Genomic DNA, 19,945 nt, shown 5'->3' with positions numbered 1-19,945 from the left:
ATGCCAATTTCTGCATAAAATCGTATGAGAATTTGTTATGTAGTACCTATTTGTAGCAGACAGTCTTATTTCCTGAGCCATCACCAGTGATTCATCTACCTTTGACTAAACCACACGCCTGGAATGCAGACTGGGCAATCACAATGCAGCACGGAAGCTGACTCTTGTAAACAATACTTAATGTGACTGTGTTCGACTTGAAGAAATTTTCATGAATAACCCCAGGCTATTCGACTGGAAGTTAAATTATACTGAATACACTTCCGTCAATCAAGTATTTGCGGTTGTTTGTTCAATGAGATTATCAAGAGAAGAAGAGAAAGCCAGGGTATGGGGTATGTTTGGACTGACAAGAAGTGGAAAGAACGATGAGAAAGAAGGTGTGTATGCACACAGTGGAAACCCATGTTGGTTCTCAAAGCTTGACTTTCATGAACCCATTCGATTTGTAGATAGAACGGAAGAAAAACATTTTTTTTAGTTGCGTATAATTTGCTCTAGTCGTTGTTGCTGCTTATAATGTCCATTTTGCCAGTTTCATGTTTCACTTTTGTGTTAACTGTGCCAGACAAGACAATGAGGCACAGCAGGATGTTCATTAAAGCCTGTTTTTGTGCACCACAACATCAGAATAAGATGGACAAAATTAACTCCACAGAGAGAATTTTCAGTTCAATGCACTCCAATCAAGGAGAATTGGTGAAAAAGCATGAGAAATCCCTTTGTGAGGTTGCAGAGTAATGTTCTTGAGTGTTAATTTCTGGCAACCCTGCATGTAACCATCTTACTAGTGTGCCTTCATCCTCTACAGTGAATCAAGGCAACGCTATGGCGAGCACCTGGAAAAGAATCATAAAAGAAGGATGGAAAAGTTTGATGAGGTAAGTGGGTCACATTCTTTAAGGAGTTCTTGGTGTCAAATCTAGGTCTAGAAAGTAAAAACCCTGCCACAGTTTGGTCAGCTCCAAGAAGTCTGGATCCAGCCCTTTTCCTGCGTTGATCCATTTGATTTGATTTCTACTTGTTGACTTTTGTCCTCTCCTTGTCTTGTACATTGCAACAAAATACCATACATAGCTTTAAAACCTTTTATTGGCAAGATTGTAATCAATTAAATTCATCTCTACCATCAACTGAAACTTTACGGAGGCACACAAAAAGTATTTATCGAATGCAAAATTTGCTCTTTGATGAATTAAAAACATTTAGGAATGTTTTATATGTGATTTAGAAATGCATAAAATTGTACTGAAAGTTAACCTATGTCCACATCTATGAATGAGGTAGCAATAAATTTCACAGCGGGCCCAAGTCTCTCGCAGTCGTAAAATCTGTGAGCAAATTCAAGCTCAAGCGTCAGCAGCAGGTCACAGTACTACACAGAACCACACATTAAAAGAAGTTGCAATTTAACAGGGTTAGTGCTATTGACTGAGGTGCTATATAAATCCATGCAATAAAACAAGAGCAGATTGTAGAGTGCAGACCTCTGCCAAGTCCAAACACTAATATTGGTTCACAGAAATTGTATCTACCACACAACATCCACAGTTTTACAAAGAGTGGTTACGCTATACACCATTGATCATCAACCGGCGGCTAGCGGGCCAATTCTGGCCCACCGAAATGTCTTATCCAGCCCGCGACTGGATTCCATGATTATGAGTTTTTGAGGATCAAAGAGAAAATATCATGTGGCCCACACCAAAGCAATCGAAAATAGCAACATCTGAAACTATAAAGGATAACAATCCCTTCAGTTTTGTAATAAAACGGAAATATATATCTATAAACAACGTCAATAATTTTCAAAGGAACAAATACACTACAGTGGATTTCAAAGGCACTCAGTGTTTTTAGTGCAGCGATCAGCACAGCATTATCCGTGTCTGTTTCATGTTCTGACCCTGGAATCATTGCTCATGACAACATTTCTCCATATGTTATGCTTCCCATGCTGGACCAATTCAGATGGACCTGATGGCAAATGTATCCATGGCAGTCATCCAAGCAGCCCTATGAGGCCGGAGAATAGCTCTGTGCAGTTTAGTCCGTGTTGTCTGGGTATGTAGTCCTGCCATGCAGTCATACCAAACTTGATTGCAAGCAAATCTGTGAAAGAGCCTATATAGGCACATAGCCGTTAATTTGAAATATCATTTAATTAACATGAAATTGACAAAAGCAACAATAAAAAAGGACTGTGTAAATGGGGCATTATTTCAAATTTGTGGTCAAATAGAATGATTAAAAAGAAACCAAAGTTGTGCAACCATTCAGCAAAGCAGATTCAGAACGTTCAGGCTTTACAGTGAGTTGAATGTTATATGTACACATGGCAGAGGCATATTTATTGGCACGCGATAACAAGACACAAAGCTCCAATGTTCTTTGGACAAATGACAAAACTGGAGCTCTTTGGAAAGTCATGTTTACAGACTCAAGAATAGAGCAGACAAAGTAGTCAGTATAGAACAGTGTATCTGCTGTGAAGAGGAGGCTCATTTGTATTCTGAGACTGCTTGGCTGCAACCAGCACAGGGCGTCTTGAATTTGTGGGGAGCAAAACAAAAAAGTCAAGAATGTCAAGCCCTTACAATTTGCTTTCTAGTATCAGAAACCTTTGTCTCAGCTGCAGGTCATGGGTACCCCAACAGGATAATAATACCCAAGACTAGCTCAGACAAAACAATAAACACATTTGACTTAACTGAAGAGTCCTGGTATGAATACTAGCTGAAATGTGTCGAAGCCCGCATAGCACTCATCTATCGCTGGCTAAAAGCAGCATCAGACATCATGAGGTGAGTTTGTGTAGATTCAGTTCTGCCTATATAAAGGAATCACTTGTAAGCTTTGAAAAAGAGTTTGGGAAGGAGAAAAAAAACATGGATATTTATTTTGCAAATTTTAAAGGGTGTATGCAGCTGTCAAAGCTACAGTCAGTGCGGCACCAATCATATCATTATCATTGATGATAATGTAATAAATGATCTTTGGGGGCTATTAAATTAGCAATTGAGCCTAATTTTGGGGTGTCGCTGTGTTGATGTCGGTGTGCAGCAGAATATGACAGCTTGGCGTGAGCAAAGCTTGTAATGAGGACGGCTGGCGCCTGGATTAAATGAGCAGTGTTTGGAAGCACAAACAAGATTTCTTTTTCTTTATTATTTTTTACGTTTCCTGAATAGTTGTCAGTTTGGTGGCTGGGAGGGCTGCCACTTAATAGGATTGTGTTAGCCTTTGTTTTCACCAGCTATAGGCCAGAGTGCATTTTGTGTCTTGTTCTATCACTGTTGTACATGGGGGTGAATCAAACTTGCTGTTGAAAAAGGGACATTCCATGATCAATTATTTCTTTGCAGGTTGCTCAAAAGTGATTGATAGCCTCAAGAATGACTGCCAGTTTCATTTTACAATGATAAAATGAAAAATGGACCATTTTGACCATAGTGGTTCCTAAAGTTAAACATAAGATAATTTTTGTTTGGCCAATTTTAGGAATCAACTTGAGATGTTTGTCAGTTTACAGATATAGCCTTATCTTCTTAAAGCAGTGTTTTGGTATCATAGTCTTTTGTCCCTTATGGCCTCATCACCATTCTCTCTTGCCACAGCTGCAGTAGCAGCAGCAGTTTTCTCTGTAAGTTGTAAGGACGTCATGCCTGGCTAGGAGGGCTATAACATGCTGCTGCCATCTCCGTTTTGCCATTACAAGGTTGAACTATTAGACCAATCCCATTGTTGTTATCGATTTGCTTGTTTGCTCCCTGCTCGGTGGAGAAAACAGTCATACAGTGATTGTTGTTCTACCACTTTTTAATTCCATTCTTGAAAAGATGAGATTGTTCAGACAGCAGGGGTGTGATTATAGAGTGTGACTGCTGCACTGATTTCCCCCGTTCAGTGTTACAATATGGTATCTGCACTAGGAAAGGAAAAATACACTACCGTTCAAAGATTTGGGGTCACAAAATTTCTATCTATTCAAAATCTATAAATAATTATCTAAATAAATATATACACTACCGTTCAAAAGTTTGGGGTCACCCAAACATTTTTGTGACCCCAAACCTTTGAACGGTAGTGTATATGTTTTGTTTGATTCACAAATGTTCACAAAGTGGTCTAATGTTCGGTACATTTGCCTCATACTGGAGCTGGGTTTGAATTTCAGTCCCGGTGAATGTTTGTGTTTTTTGGGCCAATTCAATGTTTCTCTTTCATAACCAAATGAATGTATTAAAGAACATTCTTTTAGTACTCTGATTTAGGCAATACTCAGCGTGTTGGATAGAGTTCAGATAATCTTGGCAGCTTCTCCTCAGGCTGGCATCCAACTTTGACCCTGACATATGTTTCTGTTCATGAACATTGCCTACTTGGCTTGTTTGTGACTATTCTTCAGAGAGTGATGTGTTTCCCTTTGTAATTTACCAAAAATAAGAATAACTAAATTAAAATGCAATGGTTTTAAACACCTTTGATTCTTTAGTTTGTAAATACTTTTAAAAGCTCTACCCATTATGTAAAGCGCATGGATTGAAAATGTGCTGGCTTGCCTTGAAGAAATTATAATAAATGTGCTTTCAGAGGTAATTTGACAAGATGGAAAATGTTCTGTATTGTTCTTAATTACTACAAAAGCGGGTTGTTACTTGGCTGCAATAGGAAAATGCAAGGCCGGGGGGGGGGGGGGGGGGGGGGGTCACGATAGTTGAGAACCACTGCGTACTGTACACAGTACTGCAGAGTATGCAGGCAAGTAAATCTCAAATAAAAGGATAAACCCTTATCAGACATTCGTCAAACATAAGCTTCATCAAACTTAATTATCACTGAAAATAAATATATAAAGTGGCTTGAGCAATAACGTATTTTTATTAAGAAAGGAAGGCTCACCTGTGCTGTCATCATAAACAACTGTGGCTGTTCTCCATTTGAAGAAGTGAACCAAATCCAGGATTGCTCTGCTCATGGATGAGAAGTCGGGATAGAGGCTGACGTAAAAGGTGTCCTTGTTGTCTGAAACCTGGTGCTTCCACTTTGTTTGGATGTGAGGCACCCCTAGAGCATTACAGATGGACTGGACAGCATTGGCTGAGGAACTGTGCGAAGGACCAAATATTGCTGCCACACCAAGCGAAAGCTGGTCACAAGCTGGCGCAGTGGGAAGAAATACACTTGTGAGAATACCAAGCTACTCAAAATAAGGATACACATTATAGAAGTACATATGGACAAACACCAAGCTGTATTAGAATAGATATGATTTAAATTCAATGCAAAATTAGGAAAAGCAAAACAGTTTTATGGTAGCTGTGTAACTCAGTGTTGATGCAGCTGAGGTGCTACTTGTGCTCGTCATGCTTGGTCTGGTCAAAACAAACTCTAATGGGATTGCTCTGGTTCATTTGTGTAAACAACATTATCAAATCCCCTGTGTGTACCAAACAAGCAGACCAAGACCGCTTGAAGAGATGGTTTCCGTTTACATGCAAGTTAACTCAAACTTCATCTCTTGTAATGACCTCTGGAAAACTAATTCATTGAGTCCCTCTTTATTACTGTGGCACTCAAGACAAGCAGCTGTAAATCAACGTACCCCCTAAAACCTGTCTAATAACATTATTTCAGTCACTCAGAAATAATATATTACTATATGGTTAATAAGAGAATTAAATTGCCCACTTGATGCACATGCAAAGCAGATAGATTATGGCTCTTTATTGACCAGCTCTGGGGACACTGAATTACTACTGCTGAGTCATTACCTGGAAACGATCAATTCAAGCTGCTTGTCTTTGACGTACTCAGCCATGTCCCCATGGTGTGTTTTAAAATGTACCGACCTAAGCAAGTGAAGCTCATAAGGTGGCTTGGTACATATTATGTAGGTACATACGTACGTACATGCACACATGCGTACATACATACGTACATACTATACTGTACCGTATTTTCCGGACTATAAGGCGCACCTAAAAACCTAACATTTTCTCAGAAGCCGACTAAAAACCTAACATTTTCTCAGAAGCCGACAGTGCGCCTTATAGTCCGGTGCGCCTTATATATGGACCAAATTCCTAAATTTAAACGGGCCCGAAGCATTGTGTCATGAAATCAATCATAAGTGGCCCGCTGAAGACTATGAATCATGAATCAAAAAGACTATGGATCATTATTTTGTGATTATAAAGTAATTTGTTGCGTCTGAAGTTGAAATAAAAAAGATAAAATGGAGAATGATCTGATTTGGAAAAAAAATCTGACAGGATGCATTTAACGGTGCACCTTACAGTCCGGTGCGCCTTATATAATGACACAGTTTTAAAATGGGCCTTTCATTGAAGGTGCGCCTTATAGTCCAGTGCGCCTTACAGTCCGGAAAATACGGTACATCTATAACAGAAATCATGAAATACCTTTTCTGGAAGCCTCAAAGCTGTCATAGATGTTTATCCTTTGGATGTCATAGGTAAGAGTGGTGTTTGGCAGTAGAGTTCGATTTCTGTTGATTGTATTCAAAGCAAATTTAAAGGCCAGCTCCTCAGCACCCGATGGGCCACTTTCGACAGACTCAAATATCCCTCCTGTCAAAGACATAAGATATATTTTATTCAGACATTGTTGGCAGCATAGAACATTCAGGCAATGCCAAGTGTATGGAGAGTAATACATAAGTCTGATTAAGCATATGAAAATGGTACCAACTAAACAATTGCTACAAAACACTTTCAAAATCATTTTGCTCCTATATAATTGTAAAAAAGACAGATAATGTGTATTTTACTTAAGCAGGTTTGTGCAGGCAAAGATGGACACAAACTTGATCAGTGCTGTGTCATCAGCAAACTTCACAATGGACACGCTTGGGTGCATGAGTGTGTAGTCATGTGTGTAAGGGTGTACATTTAAGGAAGTGTGTATAGTACACACGCATCGTTGTGGGGAGCCATTGCTGAGTGTCAAGGAAAGGTTGTTGAGAACAGACTTACATGCCTGTTATTAATGTTTGAACAGACTTTATCCAGCGCACTTTATTTGCCGCTAGAATCTGGGTAACACCGCTTTTAAGTCTACATGATTGAAATCCCTTGTTACTCTGTGTACTGCCTCTGGGTATTGTTTGTGTTGGGTGCTAATAATTATATCGTAGGCTCAAGGGCGAGAAGCCATTAGCGATTAATACATTGCGTGTTCTTTTGACCACGGGTGAAAAAGGGGCGGAGACTACTGCATAGGTTCTGCAAATTAGTGTTGATGGTTTGGGAAATTTGGGAGAACACCGCAACCACTTGTACGGATAAATCAATTCAGAATAAGCGACTTGAAAGCAACCATTACATTAAAAACACCAACATTATACTTTGTATGAAAGGTGGATTTATTGCAATCGTAGAAAATGCATTAAATATGTAGGCATAACTACAAACTTACTTAATTAGTATATATTACGGATGATTAAATGGAGGCACAAATGCTATCAATCACCTAGCATTTGAGAACAATTCATTAATTGCTTGGGACTATCATGAAATTCATAAGGGATCACGAGAGTTCACCGTCATAAAGTGTTAATCATGACCTACCGAACTTGCTTTCAGCATTATCCATTTTTATAATGGATCACTTGAATTTAAAAAAAAAGTTGACAATATTAATACAAAATTGAAAGATCTTTTGCCATTCTGTATTTATAATATGTGAATGTTTTTTTAATGTTCAAACATACAGATGCACAGATTAAATCACACATCATGGACATGCGTTATGTGAAATACTGAGACTTTGTCCTCGAAGCTTCTCTTTAAAACAATAATATTTTTTTTTAGAGGGGCTTACAATGGAATACTACAGCCTGGTCCTAAAACAATGCTGAGCCAGGTAAAATGTACTGCATTAGAGTATTCCAGTGGAATTTAACGTAGTCTTTCACTAAATCAATAGAAAAGCGAATAATAATGGGATCAGCGTAAGGCACATGGAACGGAAAAGTGTGTTTAACTCATGGACCCCCACAGCTACAGCCCTCCAGTGAATACTCCTGGCAGCCAGCAGCAGATGAATTGACAAAGATAAGGCCTGAGGAGTTGGGGGTGGTGTGCTTGGGTTTTTAGATCAATGTACTCTGACTGACCTGTGATTCAATCAATTGAGACCATAGGGAGCTGTAGAAAGCATCAGTGAGGGATTGAAGTGTTTTGTTTGGGTTAACCCTTGGCCTTGCCCTGCTGACTTGATGTCAGTCAACAGGAGCTCAGGCTTCAACAAAAACTTTTCACTGCCTTGATATCATCCATATAGAAAGTACCTGTAGAATCTGCACTTTGTTTCGTAGTGATGATTTCAACCTATTGACCTCTAAATCCCCATCTTCTTAAGGTTTGCGCTCTGCAGCTTAAATCCAACATTTAAATAAATGTACCACTGAAGAGCAACACTGTACCTCTATTTTAATTTGTATTCATGTCATGGGGTGACTCTATTTTGCATACCATAATGAGTTTGGAGGAATGAATAAGTATCAGCTAAAGTCTATGCACTGTAATAGGAAAGCTGTGCCTTTTGAATTTCTCTGCTCTCATTTTAGACACATTGTTTGCTCACAGAGCATCTCTTCTCCTCATCAAACCAAGCTGCCCGGCACCAGTACGATTCAGTGCTGATGGTCTATGAATTTATCATAGTTATTTCTTGTTAACCCGTACCCAGAACAAACAGTATGCGTGATGTTTATAAACAATGTGCATGTATATATATATATACACACATATATATAATTTTATTTTATTTTTTATATATCTAAATGATAAGCGCTTGTCTGTCTCCAGAGTAAGCAAGCAGTCTCCTTTATGATGACATTTTGCAGCTACAGCAACTGTGCCAGGCTCTACAATAACTACAAGCCCCATTCATATCACTCACCTTGAAATTGCAAACTGAACGGGCATTTGTGAGTATGAATAATTACCCTGATAGTAAATAACCATTGAAAGACTGCATCCACGATAAGGCATTCCTTGAATTTAAATGAGTTATCCATTTTCTTGCTTATAACAGGGCATCCGTTTGATGCAAATAAAAGGAAGCAGGAGGTTTAAAGTTGTTAGAGCTTTCAACGTTCAACAGCCTTTGCAGCATCAGTTTATCAAGGAAATCTTGGAAAAAATTTACTTACAATTTCCACTGCATTATCTGGTTTGTTTTCATTGTTGATTGATGTTTTATTGTTGTATTTTTTCCCTTCCCATCACCCATGAGATGTAGAGAGGAAGTATGGAGTGTCTCTTTAAGTCTGTTCAAATCTTGCACATGGCGTAATTGTTTGGAAGAGCAGTGCCATTATTTTTTAATGGTCTGTTTGTGCAGAACAGTTTGTACCTTTTCATGCAAGATCAACAGCAGAAGGCTGTATGCTTCAGGGAGCTTTGTGTAGCAGTTGATGGAGATTTAGAGGGAAAAGACTGAAGCTGCTTCTACAAAGTGAGCCACTCGAGAATTGCAGCTCGGCTGTTGTATTTATTCATCTGTCTTTCATACTACATTCTCGCTCTCTATTCATCCATTTCTGCTTCTATTTCATCTGACGTACCACGAGTACCGATTATTGCTACAAATATAAGTAGGTAATGAGTAATTTCCCTTTATTTCTCATTATGGAGGATCTTGGGAGCAAATCTACTCAGCACTTCCACAAATGTCAGTGCTTCTCAGCCTTGTCACAAAGGCACAGAATGTCACCCTCTTTCCTCAGTCACCGCCTCTGTGAACTACTCACATCTGGAAATGTCAATGGGCATTGCACAGCGGGATGGAACAGTTTCTTGGGTGGCAGAAGGCCAACTCACACTTGCTGTACTGTAGTCTATACAGATCAATAACAGCATAGTCCAAGATAGAAATATCCACTTTGCTGCACCCAATGTGTGATCCAGGATTCAAGTAACACACAACCCATTAGGTCATGTTGAAGACATTTTAAGTTTTGTTGGAGCATTGATTACAGTTCATGAATTTTGGGTCCAATTATTGCACTACTTTCCATGTTGAACAAGTAGGAAAACATGTTTACATCTAATAACTATATCTAGTGAGCCGATAATTGTCAAAAATGTGATAATTTGCTTCTTTTTCTTTCAACTTAATTTTTTGTACTTTATTATTTGATTTAATTGAATGGTAGTTAGATTGTTTGTATATAACAAATGAAAAGTTTATCTAACATTACAATACACTAATGGAGAAGTGAGAGCACAAACGCCAAAGAAAAATGGATTATACAAGTTTACCAACGCTTCAGTATAATTCTCGCAAATACAAAAACACACAACATGCGGAATTTTGTGATTATATCAATGTACCATACGTTATCTAGAGAAGTGCTAAAAACAGTATATCAAGGGTATGTTAGGAATCATTCTCTAATTAGCTAGAAAAAAAAAAGTCCTACTCTGTATTTTGTTTACAGTCACTAAATGGCAGGTTACGACGCTGGAAGCGTTCAAGCTTATACCAATTAGCATTTCTGAATGTCAACATTGGTAAACAAGACAGATCATTTTTAATTTTTGATCATTCTTTTAGTTCCGTTCCAACCCATGCTTAAGCCATCTCGTGGTTGTGGAGGGCGTGTTTGTGTGTACCATCCAGATTGCCGTAACGTCATTGCAACTAACGGTGCTACCAACGTGTTCTCCTTCTTTTATTTTATTAATGCATAACTTAATTCCTGATTCAATCATAACGCTGTTTTAATGGTGTCAAATTATGCAAAGAAATAATTAATATATTGTTGACATTGCTTTGAAACAACTGTGCTATCAACCTCCTTCCTGACACTCTCCTGCCTATTCCCTAGAGAGAAGACTGATTGATAGCCAGCCATTGTTCTCTAGTTTAAAAAAAAAAAAAAAGGACAACTTGGCCCTGCATTGACTTTTGAGGTCTCATTGTGACTCCTACTATTTTTTTTCCCCCAGATACATCAGCTTGCTGCTCTGATTGACAGATTCAAATGGTTAAAAATACATGTATGAGTTTGAACGGTCTTTGCAGAATGAATCTGTCTGAAGTTTGCTGACAAATAAAATATCATGACAAAGATCTTTGCATCTTAACACACATAAAGACTCTGTTTGCGCCCTTTATCTAAAATGCGTAGCTTTGGAACTAAGCAGAGGCCTATTGATTTTCTGACTGAGGCAAGTGTGTGATATTATCTTAAGTAATGGTTGAAAATGAGGAAAATGAAGGGTCGGGCGCACACATTCAAAGGTGATATTCTGCTGCTACAACAACATGACCTCAGCAATGTGACATAATCATGGTCCATTTAAGGGATCAGCCATGCTACTGATAAGATTAATGGTTAATTGGTTTATGAAATGAGAACATAGGAGCAAATGATCACCCTTTTACACAAACACAACCTTCTTTCTCCATCCATTATTCAGTTTAATTAAGTTATATTGTTCCTGACGGCTATGAAGCAGAGCCGTCTATAAAGTCTCACAGCGGTAATGGGATCAATAGTGAATCTTTACTACCCTGAATAAAGGCTTTGCAGGTCACAGGAGTCTTGGACTTTATAAGCCGCCATTTTTATCCTGCTGTCCTCTCCAGTTTTCATTTGAAATGTTCCCTGCTGTAGCATGACACAGTTTTGGGCAACTGATTCTGAATGGCTATAAATTCATCCATTCATGCAGATACCCAGTAATCCTGTGCACGTATATAGTAATAATCTACCACAAACTCTTACCTTGTAATACTTTACCACAACAGTTATTTTACAATGCCGTAGGATGGAGCGCAATAAAGGAGCTGAATAAAATGTTGCTTTTGGATTAGCTTTCACATATTTATCATTCTGTTCTGCATTCAGTTTTTTTCCTGTGATTTACAGACAATGTAGTTGTTGTATGAACTAGCTAAGAATGGAGGAATAGGAAAAATTAAGCATTTGTCATTCACATTGAAGAAAAATTATATAACTTTTGTTCTTTTTTCTAAATATACTGTTGTGAAAATAGTGAGAAAAGAAAATTGTACACCACCTCGGTATCTCTTCGGATCGGATATTTTGTATTATTTTTTTTTCTTCCTGGGACCGGGATCATCGGTCGAGACCGGCGTAACTCTACGGCTTATCCGGGCAGTGATGACCGGTCCCTCGCCTTGGCCTTGCAGCCGCAACCCCTGTGGGGAGTCCGCTCCCTCGTGCTCGTCGGAACCAACGACTTTCGCCATGCTAGCCCCCGTGGAGGCTATTTAGTGTGTTTTGGGGTGTTCTCTTGTATTGAGGGGTGCTGGTTGGCCACAGTTACTTTTTTTCCTTTGTCTTTTATCTTTGTTTTGCTTTGATGGCTTTTATCTTGAGCACTTTCTGGCTTTCTTTGTGGCGCCGTTGTGTGGCAGCCTTATGAGAGCCTGTTGAGTTGCGCTCATGCCATTTGTGCGTCTTTTGTATACCCACTCTGTGGTATGCATACTGCTGGGGCCTGAATTTCCCCACCCCTGGGGATCAATAAATATTCAATCAATCAATCAATCAATCAAACATAAAAGATCAAAATGTTCAGAGCATTGGTTGCTGGTAACTGTAGATGAAATAAATGTCTTTTCAGCTGCCTCATTTACTGCTCTTAAGGTCATACTGCAAGTACGTATATTCAAGGAGGAGAGTGCAATAATAAAAGCGATAGACATGCTTGTATGCACAGTATAATACTTGAATCCAGACTTTCTGCCTGCTTTTATTACTCTTTGTGGACGTCCGTGAGCAATTTATTGATTTGAAAAGCTTTTTTTTTTTCTTCTTCACAAAAGTTTCAGCTACAAATCACATTCAGTCAATCTAGAATGCATAATACTTGTCAGTATATAATAGAATGCGTTTAATTTCAAATTTCTCACAAAATGGTCCCACTGCAGAACTATTTGAGCCATTCTGCTACCAATGATTTAAATAATATAATTCTACATGCTAAGCCTTTTCTTGCATTCTATCTTACACTCAGCAATCACTTTTCTGTTTTATGAGTGAAGCTGTTCTAAGCAATATTTCTTTCTTTTTTTTTTTACATCCCCTCCTGTCTGTGCTTTTTATCTGTTCATCTGTTTCTATGAACCAATGGACCTATTATTTGGAATTTGAATTTCTAATAATTATGAAGAATCAAGGGGAAATTCGGCTCACACACTGATGTGTACTTTTTTGTTGCATACCATACTAGAACCAGATCACACACATGCAGGCATGTATGGAGAGATTCAAAATCAAGGATCTGTGGTGACGATGCCTTGCTCGAGGGCACCAGCATCTCTCAACTGGTTGCCCTTTTTTTTTTTTTTCTCACAATCTTGTCTGTAGCCGGAACCGCTGTCCTCTAACTCCACAGCCCGTCTTTACAGAATGACCTACTGCTGTAAACCTGTTATCATCACCATAGTAAGAAAAATTTCAGACTGAATCACAGTGACAAAAGTCTCCCTTAGGCTACATTAAGGCATTTTTTATGACAAGCAAATCCCGACTTCTCCTGAATGAATTAGTAGTCACTTCCAGTCCCCAAAAAACATTCCTATCCAGATCTCCTGCAGCTCAATGCTATACTCAATTTCTAACAATCCACCATGTCTCTGCTGTCACCATCCATCTTTCATCCTGTCTCTAACAGCTCTAAAATAAGAGGAAAAGGGAAGCATTCAGGGGAGCAACGAGGATATTGTGTGACTGTGCATGTGTGTCAAAGTAGGAGTAAAATTGGAGGAGGGAAACGCCAAAGGCAGAAATGTTGAGATAATGGTTTCATTTGGAGTGATTGCGATGCAGCTTTTAAAGGGAAAAATACTCATGGATGGGCAAATGACTTACCGCTCTCTTTTCATCTGCCTGCTACGAGATCATGTTGTCCTTAAAGCCATGAGAACATTGGACACTTTGCCTTTAACGAACCCGAACAATCAAAGCTTCGGGGAAAGAGAAGGTATCACAGACTTTATGCCTCCAGGCTTCTTTCCAACAAAGACACACTCACAGATACACGGTCAGGCTCCCAGTTGATGCACCCAAAAGACAATTATGCAATTTTAATCCGCATTCAAAGGTTATCCTTTGATGTTAAGGCAAACCATTAAAAGCATCGGTTATGTTGAACAGTGAGAAAGATGTGACTCACTAAAAATGTGCAGCAACAGTTTATAAATATTCATAAAAGCTTTCAAAAGTGTGTGATCGCTTTTGCTTTATGCATAATGTAGCTTATTTGTTTTAAACATCACCATGCGTTTGGTGCAAATGATTCCGCAGTTGGAGGTGCCTGTATTCGTGACTGCTGTTAGCTGACACATAAAAGCTGTCACGCAAGTACAATATCTTGCTGTGAGTGTCTGTGAATGAGAATCAGTTTTTTTTATTGTCTTTTTGTGGGAGTATTTGTATATACTGAATTAGTCATAATGAAGTTTTCTTGTCTGGAATGTTGTGGATGTTATATAATCATAGGCATGTATAATAAAAAGAAAAACTTAAATCTAACTCATGCACTAAAATGGAAAACCAAATTGGAGGAATATGTCTCATTAAGGCTCTTATTAAAAGTGGCAGAAAGTTTGTTCTTTACAAACTAGTTGACAGTTTTGTGGTGTGGGTGAGTACCCTTCATGCTTAATCCATTAAAATGTTTCTGACCATTTGAAATAGCTGAATTTATGGTGAAACAAAAATATTGCATTCATCATGTTTCGCCTCATTCAGTATTCTTTACACATTGAGCTTCCTCACAAATTTTAAAAATGTTATGTGATATTTTGTCATTCCTTGGATTTCTTGTCATGCCTACTTTGCAGCAGCTGCACAATGACCAATGTGTTTGAACAATATAACGACGTGAACATCAAGATTTTGTGCATCTTGAGAAATTTTCTGATTTTGAGATTTTTTTTCAGATGCAAAGATAATGGACCAAATTGATTAAACTGAGTAAATAAAAACTGTGGCTATACACATTTGGATCTGTTGAAGTCGCAATTATACACGAATAAGGTCTTTACATGCTGATAGCATATACAGTATCATTTATGTCACAGTCACATTCTAAGCATATATTTATCAATACCATATACATATGTCATATGATAATTCACTAAAATGCTTTGAATGTTTGTTTGCCACACCCTAAAATGCTATTCAATCCCCTTGGTAAACTGGCTTGTAGACACTAAATGCAATTCTGCCGCAAGATTGAATGTGGCCCAGACCAGGTCCTTGAGATCCGCCCACATAAGCCACCAACAACTCCACCTGCTGAAGTCCAAAACAATCCCCCACACACTCCACACAATCACCATTGCTTTCCATTACTCCTATGCAGACCCACCACTCTGCAGCCGCCTCCGCTTGCATTCACACACTTGTGTACACGCAACACGGTGTGTGCAGACACACGTTTCCCCCGCTAGGCAAATTAACACTTGTGCACCTACTCTTTCCAAACAGATCATGTGCAAAATGGCATAAACACATTGGGGAAGCATTGTGATGATGGAAGTAGAACTATGGAGGGGGTAATTCTCACTTTCTCTGTGAGACATTGCTGCTTCAGATGCCTGAATGTGAAAAGAATGTGGTGAGAGTATCCACGGGTAGTGTAATCAGGCCAGTGAAGCCTAAAGGCACACAATGCCATAGCTTCTTGGAGCCGCAGGTACATGCAAGGGAGTTTACTGAGAGAGAGCAGGAGCAGTTTGACAATGAAGAGATGGGGAACACCGCGATGGGGCCACTGGCTGAATAGTGAGTGAACACAAAGAAAGCACCACAAGCCATCTGACATTTTCCTCCATAATCTACTTGCTGACAGCACTTTCAATACCACAGTGGCCTTTAATCCCCTTCGCCCTTAACATTGACCAATATCGGTGTGCAGATAGATCCAAATATCACTAACATCTATACCGATGCTATTGATTGATATCCGTGTCATTATATTACCGTATTTTCCGGACTATAAGGCGCACCTAAAAACCGAAAATGTTCTCAATCGCCGACAGTGCGCCTTATAATCCGATGCGCCTTATATATGGACCATATTCCTAAATTTAAACTGGACCAAAGCATTGTGTCATGAAATCAATCATAAGTGGCCCGCTGAAGACTATGAATCATGAATCAAAAAGACTATGGATCATTATTTTGTGATTATAAAGTAATTAGTTGCGTCTGAAGTTGAAATAAAAAAGCTAAAATGGAGAATGATTTGATTTGGATTAGAAATCTGACATGATGCATTAATGGTGCGCCTTATAGCCTTATATAGGGACAATGTTTCCAAATGGGCGATTCATTGTAGGTGCGCCTTATAGTCCGGAAAATCCGGTAGTATTTGAGTTATTGTACTTCACTTGTATGCACTTTTTCGAATAGAGAACTGAGTGTTTGTCGCTACTCATTACCAGCAATTTAAGTGCCACACTGGGTGGTCAGAGAACAGAGCAAACACATTTTTGCTCCACCTCCCCCTTATCTTTTGATGTTATGCCACCCGTCATGTGACTCAGCTGTGCCAGGTCAACAAGCCAACATACACACACAACAAGCGACACCAAAAAAGGAACTAAAATTTTACCGGACATTCATTCACTTTAGGGACCAGATCCTCAAATAAAAATTAAATAAAAAAAGATTTGGACATAACATTAATATTTGATGTTCATTGTTTATACAAACATATTTTCTCTTTGATAATATAATACATATTTATGCAATACAGTCACAGGCCGTCAGTTTTCATCACGATAAGTTGTGATACAGATCAGTGGTTTGGTCTGAAAAGCATCATGAAACGGTGTGAAACAGGAAAAGCGAGGGTTCAGACCAGTACATCGAGGTGAAGCTGCGTTCTGAAAGCCTAATGTTACATTTACACAAAGCTGTCATTATGATTTTTTTTTTCCATTATCGCTCCAGATATTGCCAAAAGCACTGAGTTACCTGACCTGAATTAGCTAGACTAGACTTGCATTCAGCGGCAAATGAAAAAGCCATTAAAGGTGTCACATAAAAATGCTTTACCCAAAAACACAATGTTTGAAAAACTGCTTTTTGTGATTTTCCTTTCACATACTATTGTGATGTTGACCATAAACATTACAAAAGGGCCGTTTGGCATTCGCAAATTCACATCTTTGTGGATATTTTAGGGGTGAAACTTGTCCTCTGTTATTCACAGAAACACTTTCTCACCTAGTTGTTATTTTTTGTAACAAGGCAAAAAAGTCAGATTTTTTGTCATGACAAAATACTGTCAATATGTTTGTATAACATTTACTGTATTGTACTCCTTATGAGTGTATGTATGCCTATTCCCCCTGGATGAAGAGATTCAACGTCAATGCTTTACTTTGGTGATAAGACTCATGTCATTCAGTGACATTTTGGTATGTCTTGGAGTAATTCTGCAAAAAGTGCAGTCATTCTGCTGATTGCGCCCTTACAATAGACGTGAGTGGCATGTACCCGACTGAGAAAATAAATTGTGATTGCTGACTGTAAACGCCCCAAGATAATATACATTTTTTGACCACTCAATCAAATACTCCAGATAGAAGGCTGCTTTGTGTGTCGGCGGAGGTTTTGCCTATACATAGTAGGTCATCTAATCGCAAATGTAACTACAGCCATGATAGATTTGTTATTGACTGTTAGTGGTAGTGGACAGATAAGAGAGGCAACCTCGCCAATGGCGAAAGACCGGTCAATGTCAATGCTTTCTTTTTTCCCCTTCTCCCCCCACCCTTTTTTTTTCTTCGGGATATCCACAGAATCACACCAGAGGATGAGGTGCTTCAAAGCGGCCATGCCAGCGGCAAAAGCTCTCAATGCTTTTATTTTTCTTCCTCCTCCTTCTCACTCTTTCCCTTGTCTTTTTATCGTGGCATTGGGAGAATCACACCTGAGAATGAGGCGCGTCAAAGAAAAACTGTTTGTTTCAGATACGGCATTCAAAGATGAAGAATAATTAGAATGGTATCATCTTATCTCAATTAAAGCCAGGGTCATATGTCTTATCATCATTTTTCCATAGTCAGTTCTGGTCATGATAGCACATGAAGCCCTGAAACAACATGACACACAAAACACATTTCACTGCCACACAACTGTAAATTCGCAATTTGTATCTCATACATACACACACGCATACACTCATCACCCTTGAACACAATACACACACTCATTACCCTTGAACACACACACACACACACACACACTCCTCACCTTTGACCAAATCTCAGCCATCAAAATTTCTTATTTTCATTTAACATTTGAATCATTGGAACTGAATTATCTTTATGGCAAGTCTCAATTGTGCTTTGTTTTCTGACCTCGTCAAACGTAGACAGAAACAGAGCAAGATGCAATTCCTTTTTGTCAATGACAAAAACCTCCTAGTGGAGCAGTTAAAGAAATACAGTATGTAGGACAGAGGAAAGATTATAAATAGCTGAGTTAAAAATATTCAACAAAGGAGTTTATGACACTGCTCAGACGAGACAGCTTCACTTCTTAAGAGTTTAACAGTCCCGTCACTTGATAGAGAGAACGTTTTACTTTCTGACAGATAAAAGACAGCATGTGGTGAAAGAGGAGATCGAAGATGGTTAAGAACGTAATCTCAAAAAGTAATGTCATGAGGAACACAAGTTACCTTTAGGTTTGGGAACTGTGCTACATTTGATCATAGACATGGCCAAATTGTAAAATGTGATAACGGAAAATAGATTTCATGCACGGTACGGTGTTACTTTTTTACAATGCATTTTAAATGGCTTCTTAAAATACAGAGACCCAGCTTCGACTCCCTAACCAATGATTAAATAAACTGATATAATAAATAATCATAAGAATAAAATAGCAATACAGGTACATAATTGATTACATAGCATTTTGCTCATAAATGTTGAGACAGTGCAAGTCATTTTGTCATCTACTTGTGCATAACATCAATTAAAATAGCAAATCGTGTAGATAATGCCGGGTTAAGGTACAATTTAAATGGTTGAGGTGAGAGTGAGTAGGAAGTCCAGAAAAGGTGTGTTTTGAGTCTGAATATGGAGAGGGTTAATGACTCTATTACGGATGTTAGAAAGTAATGAGTTCCAAAGATGGGCCAAAGCAGCTAAAAGCTCAGCCCCCTGTGGTAGACAGCGGCTAATGAGGTGGAGTAAGCACGAGGATCTGAGACATCCAGTAGAAGATATGGCAGGGTGAGGCTACCGATGGCCTTGAAACTGAAGATGACTATTACATATTGGATACACTTTTAGACACGGAGCCAGTGACGTTGCTGCAGGGCGACTACCCCCTTAGTTTTTAAATAACAAAACTCCTGGTATCAATCCCCAACCACATATCCGAATGGTTGAGAGTTGAGACAACCTGCATAGTGGGCAGTAAAGATGTCGGTGTGGCCAGATAGCAACACTGTTGGAAGTTCCAATGTACAGTGAACTCTCCCCCCACTTTACATAATTATCCATTCACAGATTCACTCGTGTTGTTTTCCTTTCAAACTGATCCCTACCCGTATCACTAGTTTTAGAAAGGTCAAATGAAGTTCACCTGAAAAGGTTGTGGCTACATTTTAGGTGCGTGCTAAAACCAAATCCTCCTTAATTAGCAGCAATATATCTTTACTGAAATAGGGCACGAGAGATGGGGGAACCAGCTACTTATTATTATTATTATTATTATTATTATTGTTATTATTATTATTGTTATTATTATTATTATTATTGTTATTATTATTGTTATTATTATTACAAAAGCATCCAGCTCTCAAGTAATGGCAGCAATGAACAAGTTAAGTTTGATTATACAAATAATCAGAAAAATACCTCCTTTTGTGGCTTTCATTGTTACATTCTCTAAGGGGAATGAATG

General features: G+C 38.6%; 1 protein-coding gene across 2 annotated transcripts in view; it reads right to left on the bottom strand.

Moving 5' to 3' along the window:
- The window catches only part of grik2 (glutamate receptor, ionotropic, kainate 2), an 89,457-nt gene that overhangs the window by 55,216 nt on the left and 14,296 nt on the right, over window positions 1-19,945 (bottom strand). For both annotated transcript variants that reach the window (XM_061289671.1, XM_061289672.1), the window contains exons 2-3: window positions 6,426-6,593; window positions 4,903-5,160 (exon numbers count right to left, since the gene is read on the bottom strand). In XM_061289671.1, coding sequence (XP_061145655.1) covers window positions 4,903-5,160; window positions 6,426-6,593 — 426 coding nt within the window. The remainder of the gene's footprint in view (window positions 1-4,902; window positions 5,161-6,425; window positions 6,594-19,945) is intronic.

This window comes from Syngnathus typhle, linkage group LG10 (assembly GCF_033458585.1).
Source record: "Syngnathus typhle isolate RoL2023-S1 ecotype Sweden linkage group LG10, RoL_Styp_1.0, whole genome shotgun sequence".
Classification (NCBI taxonomy): Eukaryota; Metazoa; Chordata; class Actinopteri; order Syngnathiformes; family Syngnathidae; genus Syngnathus; species Syngnathus typhle.
Note: the sequence above shows the minus strand (reverse complement) of the source record. Positions and strands in the feature narration are given on the sequence as shown.